This window comes from Phaethon lepturus, unplaced genomic scaffold (genome assembly GCF_000687285.1).
Source record: "Phaethon lepturus isolate BGI_N335 unplaced genomic scaffold, ASM68728v1 scaffold12525, whole genome shotgun sequence".
Classification (NCBI taxonomy): domain Eukaryota; kingdom Metazoa; phylum Chordata; class Aves; order Phaethontiformes; family Phaethontidae; genus Phaethon; species Phaethon lepturus.
The window spans coordinates 23045-33976 of record NW_010538415.1 but is presented as its reverse complement, the minus strand read 5'-3'; the positions used below and the strand labels follow the sequence as shown (position 1 = coordinate 33976).

The 10932-nt window shown below is 38.3% G+C and overlaps 1 protein-coding gene across 1 annotated transcript in view; it reads left to right on the top strand.

Moving 5' to 3' along the window:
* Positions 1-288: 288 nt before the first annotated feature.
* Positions 289-10932, top strand: part of LOC104620547 (ADAMTS-like protein 3) — a gene marked incomplete at its 5' end in the record, with an annotated part of 31410 nt that continues 20766 nt past the window's right edge. Inside the window, 5 exons of the mRNA XM_010286800.1 lie at positions 289-446; positions 1433-1544; positions 4130-4268; positions 5902-5952; positions 10084-10288. Of these exons, the coding sequence (XP_010285102.1) occupies positions 289-446; positions 1433-1544; positions 4130-4268; positions 5902-5952; positions 10084-10288 (665 nt within the window). The remainder of the gene's footprint in view (positions 447-1432; positions 1545-4129; positions 4269-5901; positions 5953-10083; positions 10289-10932) is intronic.

The following is a 10932-nucleotide window of genomic DNA, read 5'->3' as shown; positions in this document are numbered from 1 at the left end:
TGCTGAATATATTGCTTTATAACTACATAGAGTACTTGGTGTAGGAAAAACTGTCTCAGAAGTGCTTCTGGTGTGAGAGAATAGTGTGTTCAGGCAGATACTCCTGTGCTGGCATGTCACGCACGCATCAGCCTATAATTTGAAGCAGCTAATATCTATGTGGCTTTTTAATGCACATATACATGCATTACATGTACTTGCAAAGCAAAGTTGTAAACATTACTTTGATTTCCTTGAAAAGCAAAAAATATCCTCTTAAAGTTTACTAATCGCATGTTTCTTCTTTAGTTATAGAGTCAAAGACGCTACAAGGAGACAAGGGAGAGCACAGTTTTAATGCTCCTGGAACATTTGTCGTAGAAAATACAACTGTTGAATTTCAGAAGAGTACAGACAGGGAAATCATAAAGATACAGGGACCTCTTGGAGCAGATTTCATTATTAAGGTGGGATGTCTATATGTACAAATCTACTAAGATATTGCAAGTATATGCAACAGAGTAGGTGACTGTCCATCAGGTTGTAGCAATACAACAAAATCTTTTAGCTAGCATATAAAGAATCCTAATTAAAGTCCAGAGATAATTTATACTAAGTATATCCAAGCAAATTCAAATATTACAAGGTTAATGTCTTTGTAGTGGAAAGTATCACAGGATCTTTAATGGTAAAAATGGTCAGGACTTTTGTTTTAAATATTACTGAAAGAATAACATTGTGGTGCCGTGTGATGGATTGGTGTTAATCCAACTGAAGACTGCCACCTACTGAACCTGAGCATTGCTTCCAGCAGTGCCCTAGGATCTCCTTTAGACATTGCTAATCCAGCTACTGACCATTTCTAACCCCCTCAAGTTTCTCGTCCACCCAGACCACATACCGATGCCTTGCATCGTAAAAGCAGATATTTATCTGTAGAAACTTATCAATATTTGGCTGCCAAAGGAAGATAGTCATGCAGTTTTCTATTGGAAATGACAGGTGTTTCAGTATTATCACACCACTTGGCTTTATCTGTCACGTTGTGGAAACAGACTCTCAGTAGTGTTTATTTTGCATCTCCAATATCACATGTGCAGTTAAACTTGCCTGAATATGAACCAGTGTGCTTACGTCAATTATGGACTTCCCTCTCCAGTAAACTTTTAAAATTTTGCTAATAAAGAGATGAGGCAGAATACAGTTATGAACTTTGCCAACCGAGGATCAGTAATCAAAGTCATATTAGTACCTTGGATAATCTGGGAAACAAAGCAACATACAAGTGTTTGATTATTGGAAACTTAAATTTGATTATTACTCTAGACTTTGTAGAGGTTTATGCCTGTTGTCATATTACTCTCTGCACTGTTACTATATATGAATTATGTTTTGAAGTGACATGAACAGTGGAGTACAGTATACACATGTGTTGTAATGGCAATTTCTTCAGACCAGGTACTCTGGATCAAAAGAGAGCGTGGTTCAGTTCTTTTTCTATCAACCTATCAGTCATCAATGGAGGCAAACAGAGTTCTTCCCCTGCACAGTGACGTGTGGAGGAGGTAAGTAATGGCAATTCTTCAGGAGTGTTTACGCCTGAAGATTAAATGCGGTTGATTTACAACCTTCGTTCTACATTTTTATTGTTTAAATACTTGTGTTTCTTTGCATGCTGGTTATTCAGAAAAATAAATGACAGAGTAGCAGGTAAGTTGGTTGATTAAGCTAGTATGAGCATAAGGGTTTTTTTATGTCTTATATTGCTGGAATTCATGTTCTTTCTTAAGGAGTGATAGTTTGAGTAACAACTTTAAGAAATAAAGATAGGATGTTCCAAGTAGAAAATAATAATTCATCAAGGATATTTGGGGAAAATAAACGAAGAAATACAGTGAGATTTTAAAGTAAGGATAATCAAGAGATGAAGGAAGAAGGTATTCCTGGCCACAGTAGTAGAGATGAGAGAAAGTTTTAGAACACTTAATTTAGAAATTAGTTGTAGAGAAAGCAGAATAAGAAAATAGAATTTAAAGAGCAGGTGCTATCAATACCTATGGCTGTCTGATCCTAGACAGTCCTGATGGTAGTTAGAGCAACAGGTAATGTGCTGCAGCATATATTCCTGGCTTAAACACTACAGTTTATACAATGGTTAGACGAAGTGCAGCTCAGCTCTGCTACTGCTCATCCAGACCACAGCTTGTCGTGTCTGGTTCTGCAAAGAGCGTGGTCTCATGATAGGAGGAGTGTTTGACATTGTAGATAGTTATTTCAGTTCAGCCAGCATTACTCAGGTCACCTGAAAAACAGACTGGAATACTGGTGATACTGGTGTAGTCATTTTCCTGGAGAGTACAAATATGGTTTAAATAGTTACTTGGGACATAAGTAAAAAGAGTTAAAGATGTTTAAAGCGCAAGCAGAGTCTGGGGATCTTTTGATGGACCATCCATTTTGGCACTTGCACCTCACTTTAATCTGAAATGCAGACAATATATGTGTATATATGTAGTCCTACAGGAAACTACTGTATCTTATAAGACACATGGCCTCATGAAGTGTGATTCTTACTGGAACTGTAAGTGGCAATACATGTCCTCTGATGATGCCATTGCGCTGTGTTTATGAAGTTTTCCTTAACCTATCTGACAAGGGAAGAAGTGTAAAGCATCGCAGTTGTTTGAGGACTGCATGTAAACACTGGAGAACTCAAAGGGACACATTTACCTGGCTCAAATCCACCCTTATTTAGACTGGTGTTATGACTTGACGATTGTAGCTGCATGTCAATCTCTTTGAAATTAGCCAGTGTTTTCAACACCCTGCTTTGTAGCTGCATGTCTATAGTATGAAACTGGTACCTTGATCAACAGAGCTTGACACTCTTGATGGCAGTCCTGAGAGAGGCCAGGAACTGAAGAAGCACAGAAACTAAGCTACTGCTTACCCATGAAAGTAGTAGTGTTAATGGCATATTACTGAGGCATGCAGGGAAGTTGTATTGCAACTGCCTGGTTTTAACCTGTTATCTTAAAGTGGGTATAGTATACAGATTGTCTGTTTGGCATCTTTTACTGGCAGTAAAAGAAGTTCCTCACAACAGAGACTTGGAATCAGTGCACCACTACTCCTCACTTGGATGCTGCTTCTACGTTTAACTCTGTAATCTCCATGTGTGGGAGGGGGGGAAGTGCGACGGGCATCTCAGAAAGCACAGTCAAGCTTGAACAAGCAAGAATGTTTAAAAATTGGGTTTATCTTGTTTGCAAGTGGGTCCATTTCAGTACTTACAAGTACTGGAACATACGTGCTTTAAGCACTGGAACTGCTTAGTTCTTTACGGTTATCACTCTCATGCATGATGACACTTTGAATCGGCCAAGAGACACACAAGTGAAGCCATTGATATATGATACTTAGCATTTTCAGTAGACACTGGGACTTGTGCTGTTAGTTTATTGACTTTATTTGGATTTTAATTCTTGTGGTTTCAAACTTTTTTTCTTTGCACATACCAGAACATCCTCCCCCTCTCCTCAGTTTAAGTCCAAGTCAGCTCTTTTGAATGAGTCTTTTTTTTCTTAGCCAAAAAACCAACCTAGTGGTTTATAAAATTCAGATCCCTTATTGTAACCAGTCTCCACACAGATTTTTTTGTTTTGTTTTGTTTTCCACCAAGTAGTTACTTCAAGTTTTCTTTTGTTGGCTCTTCAACTAGGAATGTTCTTGAAATTATTTCTTGGTTTTCTACAGTTTAAGTTAATGTTTTTGGATCTCATCTTTAATTCCTCTGGCTTTCTGTTTTAAGTATTTATTCTTTTTAGCATGCATGACTGTGTAATATAGCTCTCTAACATACATGGTAACTCCTCCTTGGGGGAGGGCAGTTATAAATTGTGGAACATGTAGTAGAATCATATGACTTTGTAGGGTTGCCTCTGTGGCAGGTGAGCTGTTCCAGTACATTTATTCCTGTGTCACATAAAAAGATGTATGCTTTTACTCTTATACTTAGAACATTATTAGAATAATGTGCCAGAGTCTCATCTAGTGTTAAGATAGGTTAACATAATTGTTATGCTGAATTGCCTTAAATGAAGATCTTATTTTGGTAATGGAGATAAATTAAACTTTGTTTCTGCATTAGGCTATCAGCTTAATTCTGCTGAATGTGTGGATATTCGTCTGAAGCGTGTTGTTCCTGACCACTATTGTCATTACTATCCAGAAAATAAGAAACCAAAGCCCAAGCTAAAAGAATGCAACATGGATCCCTGCCCTTCTAGGTTCGTATGACAAATAAACTGAAGTGTGGGGTATAGTCAGTTACTAAGGAACCAGCAGTCATATTTATTAATTTCAACTCTCCTCATCTTTAGGGCTGAGTAGCCAATCTTGATATCAACAATCAAGTATCGACAAGTATCAACAATCTTGGTTGATTATTGCATGCGTTAAAGGCTGATGTCTGGCCCCGCTGCCGATAGATTTGTGGCACTTCTTCAGTGTTGTAGAATAGGAGACTTTGCTTTATACAGAGATACTGTAAATATCAATCTGGCTGTTCAAGGGCTAATTCTACTTTATGTCTTTTGCTGAGTAGTACAGCACTAGTACAATGATTTTGTGAGGTTGTGTGAGAAGCAAAGACTGTTTGCCTACTTTTCGATTTATTGATGCTGCCATTCAGGATTTCTCATTAGACAGACAGTAGCTCCAGTTCTCAGTCAGCATTCAAGTTTTGCACATGGATTAACTTGGTTTGTTCATCTTCCTACCATAAAAGTTTCATTCTTCATTTGTACTGTGGAGAAGGCGCTTTAATAATTAAGTTGGGGGGGGGTGTTTGGCTTTTTACACAAAGAAGGGGGGGCGGGGAGAAAAAAATCATTCAAAGTAAATATACTTGTGGTACAAATACCACAGAGTATTATTGCCAAATTATAAAGCCTATAGTAAATTGTATTGAGTTGCACTACAGTATTTCAAACTAACTTTTGGATTGTCTGGTGAGGTTTCCTGGCTGTGCTAAGGAATCTTAAAATAACATCACAGTATCAAGTCCCAGAACCTCACATTAATATGCCAGCTGGCTGAGCTGGAGTTATATGCAAGAAGAAAAGGAAACACTCTCAATGGATTTCATTTCCTATAGCTAAACTGTCCATTTCCTTTCATTCCTGTTGAACATAATCGTTGATAGTGACCTCTAACAGTTATAGATGTGCAGAATTTCAAGATTTTTTCCTGGAGAGTTGATCACTATATGGAGGCATAAGGCTTCAGTAATGCTTAATGGCAACGGGTGCCAAATGTTGCAAAGCTGGAATGGGAAAATTAAGGAAAGAAAGGGCATAATTATCTTTTTCCTAGCAAATTCAGCTTATACAGGCAGAAAAAGGGAAGTACTACTGGATATAATACCGTATTTCTTAGTATTGGAAGTAAGGCTTTATGCCTGCTCTATGCTGTGCAGTTTAGAGAAACAGCTCTAGAAGGGTCCTCAGCACCATTCAGGACCTATCTAGGATTAATCCTGGGATGCATTTATTTCACTGCCACTTGTGTTCCTCATCAATTTTTGTTACAGATAAAAGTATGTAACTATTTTCTTGTTAATAAAGTAGTACAGACCTAGAAGATCACTGATAATAAATTTCTCTGCGGAAGGCTTGCTCATTTAATATTTTTTTGATGGTATGAAGTGGAGAAACTCTGTGTTGAATAGATCTCTTTTCATGAGGAAAAGGCAAGGTTATACGAGTCATTGTTTCCCACAAGGGTAGTGTGTAACGAATGTAAGATTCCCTCATTTCACACGGGGAATTGCTTACTTTAAGCATGATCACATAAAAGTATGTACTTGATGCACAGTCTTGGGTATGAGGAATAATGATGCAATATTTGTTTTGTTGACAGTGATGGATTTAAAGAAATCATGCCCTATGATCACTTCCAGCCACTTCCTCGGTATGTATAATCAGGATAGCCTGTGTGTCAACATTAGCACAATTTTCACTGCAAATATACTATTTGAGTTCTAAGATCATGGAACATCTTCTGACTTTTTGCCATACAGGAGAGCAAGTTTATAACAATCCTGTACGCATTTTTGAAGCTTGTGATTTATTTCAGTGTGCTCTGGATGATTAGCTTAACAGTCAGAGGTTAATATGTTCTTGAAAAACTCTTCAGAATAAAGAGTTGTCCCCCTAAGCCACCTTCTGCTGTCATGCTGAGAAGAGCATGTCCTGTAAAATGCATGTATGAATTCCTGTCTTTTTATTTTGAAGATGTATGCAATGAATACATTCTTTTAAGAACAGGTCTCCCTACGTTACAGGAGTCTAGAAATTCTTTTTTCCTTGAGAGGTCTCATTCTTCTGCTCTTCTTAAGACATACACTCTATTTATTGACATCAAGGCTGACATGTCACTTTAAAGATACTGAGTTGTCTGAATATCTGTTGCCTAAAATTAAGTCATCAGAGCACAGTGTGTTGCCTTTTTTTTAATTTGTTTTTTAACCAAATCAGTCACAGGAATGTAAAACTTCTCTGGAAGGTTTAGATGTTTTGGAAAAAATGTTAAAACTAAAAAGCATTGAGCCAGATTTACTGTTAATGTAAAGAATTACAGTTGATGGAGTTAGATGCATATTTATCTGAGTTGAACTTCTGCTCTATTATGTCATGAAATGAATAATGTGTATTTTTCTAAAGAAGTAAAGATATGAAGTAATAAGAATGAAATCATAGACTTGCACGGCTCAGTGGAGCTACTGATTACAGCTGATATAAATGTCATAGTTTATTTCTGTAGCAATTTACGCTTGTTGTGGATCTGCTGTCCTGTGATGTACTTTGGCTTTCATACATAGATTGAGATTTTTTTCCTCTACAGCTTTATCCTGTAAAGTTCCATAATTATATTCTGTGTCTCTCTCCTTCCATTTCTTCTGCCAATTCCTTTGTACTTCAGATCTCCTCTGGAACTCAGCACAATTTATTTACATGAGTATTTCATCTTCAGAACTGTTCAGGACTTGGAGACCAGTTGGAAGAGAAATTTAATCTCCCTTTCTGTGCTTTACTGTGTTCAGCACGTTTGCGTGACACTGTGGCGAGATAGATTATGTCTGCGATAAAGCCGCAGGCAGGTTCTCTTATTTCAAACACTGAGAACTACAAAGGCCCACCTCATTTTGACACCTCAGTGTGTCCTGTCAGAAGGTATCATGGTCTTCCTGGGTGATGCTCAAGTAAGAACTGTTAAGATAGCAGATGGCCAAGAAGGGTTCAGAGTTGGTGTCAGCAGGAAGCAGGGAGAGGAAACAGGCTGTGTTCCACTGGGAGGGCACATAAACACAACAAAGCTATAAAAAGACCTTTTCTTGCTTTAATTTCTGAAAGAAAACAGCAACTGAAAGAGCCAGTTTGCACACCTGCATCACGAGGTGAATCTGGTCCAGCGTGGATGCAAGTCTTGCTTCAGTACAGGAGGATGTATTTTCTCTGTGCTGTGCCTGTCAAGTAACTCCAATGCATTAGTCTGTGCCAGTGCTTCTGGGGCTTCTTCTGCCTTTTCTTTTTGCTCTTTCTTTTCTTGCCTGTTATTTACATGCTAACCCGCGACGGTTCTTGCAAAGGAGGCAGAAGACCAAAGTATCGTAGATATGCTTGAGCGAAACTATACAGCCTCCTTCACCTTGACCAGCAGTCATCCATCACACCTCCTACATAACATGAGGGCCATGTGGAGGGCTGCTTTGCAGTCCTGTGGCATTTCCCACTACTTTCCCATTCACACAAGGAAGTTGTGGGAAAGTCATGGTGCGCACCGCAAGATCTTGAAAGAGTTCTCCTGTGGCTAGAGTTGTAAATGCCCCACTGAAATATTTTTACAGATGGAGAATTCTTTTGAAATAAATAGAAAAATTTCCCAGGATGAAAATTTTCTTTAAAAGCTTTTGGAATGCCTCCATTTATTTCAGACTTGTTGGACTGTTGAAGATCCCTTGACAGCTGTGGGTTCTGGAAAGTATCTCCTTGACTGCTTGCCCAAGACCCCCCTTTTCCCCAGTAGCCATGGACCTCACTCCATCTTGAAAATGCTTATGGGAGTATGGGATCTGGAGTGTGTTCGAAACTGATGAGATAAAGAAAAACAACTATAAAACTTTGTGCTATAAACACTTGCGAGGCTAGTATTACATATAGCACAGTGAGCCTTATATATATAAATCCACGAGCTGCTAATTCATTGAACGGTTAATTGCTCTTTAGTTCCTGACTTTTTTTAAAGAAAATGACTTAACACTGACTGTTCATTTAAGTCAAAGAAAAGTGTAACTGTTGCCCTTCAAATGTATTTTGTACTTGTGATATGATATCAGTATCTGGGCACACAGCTTTGTTCTGAATGCTTTTGAGTATATACTCTATGGTTAATGTTCCATGGCTTGCTGTATGTTTCATACTCATTCTTCAGTTGAGCTTAAGCATGATTAATATGTTTTTGCAGGCAGTTTAATGAATTACTTCAAGTAGGAAGTGTCCTTGATTTACCTGCTGTATCATAGAAAGCGGGTAGTAATTGCTTAAATTTACCTTTGATTTATAGGCCTTTGCTTCATCTACTCTGAGACTATGACTTCCTTTATGATAGCTAAGTTACTCTTGATGAATTGGTTTTCGTGGGATATTGTAGTATTTGCTGAGTCCATTGTTCATAATGGATATAATTTTTTTCTTGATCCTTTCTGAGCCCCTCAATTTCTAACAGGATTAAGTTTTAAACTAACAAGATATTGATGAACCGTAAGATATGCTGCAGGACAGTCATTTCCCAGGGTGTAGCTTTGATCTGGGTGGGTGGTGGAAAGAAAGTAAGAAATAGGAGGTGAAGGGTGAGGAAAAATTTCATGGGAGTGAGTGGAACCTATAGACAAATGCTGTGATAGAAGCTTGTTACCTCTAAACATGACAGGAGCAGGACATTACTGAAGTTAGTTTTTGTTCTTAAACGTACATTCATGCTAAGACCAGGAGATAAGCGAAACAGAGTTTGTAACCTAAAAGCCTCCATGTAATTCTCACTTCAGACGGTGCAGTAATTTCCATCTTCATTGCAGTTAGGTCTAGGATTGTGGATAGATGTCCATTTTGAAGACGTTCCCTCCCAGCAGGTTGTTTACCATCCCTCTATTGGAGGCTACTACCCCACAGCTCTGCTGGCTGGCAGGGCTGTGTGAGTTTTCCTTCATCTGTGCATCGCCCTGCTCCAGGAGAAATCTGCTAGGTTAGCCGAAGCAGCTGAAATGGATGAGCAGCTGCCTTCTGCTTGAAGCAAGTTGGAAAGTGTGAATACAAAGTCATTCAACAGCATTTTAATGAGGATGGAAAACTCTTGCAGAACTGCAGTGATGACCAGCCAAATGGTACCTGTCACAATTTAATTTCTTCACAGTTCTTATGGGTGAAGACAGTTTGAAATGAAATGGCTGGGTTTACCCAAAGCAAGTATTAGAGTTCCCATAAAAATTCTTTCATGAAGGGATTTTTTTTTAAGTGTAGTCTGCGTGATGTGGGCAGTGATGAGCAACCATGGGTAATAACACCCTCAGTCAGCACAGCCAGATCTGTCTTCATCTTCGGACTTCATATAATCTCAAGTACATATGCTTCTTGGTCTCTGACAATGGGAATAAGAGTATATGTGACAATGTAAATTAACTGTGAAAAATATTCTATTTAAATGATCTAATCTATTTGCAAGTAAAATCATTCCAGTAATCTACCTCAGTATGTTTAGGCTCTTTAACTCGTGTATGAGAATAAGATTTGCAGTTATTTTGGAAAATGTACTTAAATTTATAGTTCTATTTTTGTTCTCATTTTGCACATGAATTTAAGCCTGGAATAATGTAAGGTAGCTCTGTAATTCAATGTATTTATATTCAGTGTGTGGTAAGGATCCAACAACCAAACTATCAGAAGGTTTTAATGACACTGAAGTTGGAGTCAGCATTTTGCACTTTTAATAGAGGTTAGTGGAATTAAAATTAGCCTTATTTTTAATATATGTGAGTTCTTTTTCCAGTTGGGAACATAACCCTTGGACTGCATGTTCGGTTTCCTGTGGAGGTGGTATTCAGAGGAGAAGTTTTGTGTGTGTAGAGGAGACCATTCATGGAGAGATACTGCAAGTGGAAGAATGGAAATGCATGTATGCCCCTAAGCCCAAAGTCATTCAAACCTGCAATCTGTTTGATTGTCCTAAATGGGTGGCAATGGAATGGTCTCAAGTAAGTTGAAAAGTAAATTTGGACCTTTATTCTTGTTTTCTAGAGAAAGTCTCTAGCTTTGCGTTACCATGCATTCGTGAGCACAAGGCTATCAGAAAAATAGCTCTGCAAGCATAATTCATAGTACTTACTAGGAGAAGTTTGTACTAAGTCATTTGGGCTGATAATCAAAATGTTAATGTGTCTGTCTGGAGAAAAATGCATATAGAATTATTTATGCCTATTGAATTGAATTGTTGAATTCCTGTTTTACACAGAGGAGAAATTAGAGACAGCAGTCAGGCCCCTTTGCAATCAGGTCGTTTGTGTCTCAGTTCTTGATAAATTTAATATTTCACTGCATATAATAGCTAAAGGCATGTCTGTGTAGGGGCTGACGTGTCTGCAAGGGTGATTTTCCAGCATTCTTACCTTTCATTACAGTAACAAGAACATAAAGCCAACTTATCTTGGCTGTAGTTATCTGATACAGTCAGATAGTTCAACACTTCTATAATTCCTTAGTTCATCCAAATGACGTCACTGCCACATAGTGAAGAAACCGTTCTTGCAGCACGTCTGACCCAGCTTTAACTGAAAATGACCACTGAGAGAGAATGGTCCCAGTACATAGCCACCTCCGTTTCAGACTGTTGCCAATCAGA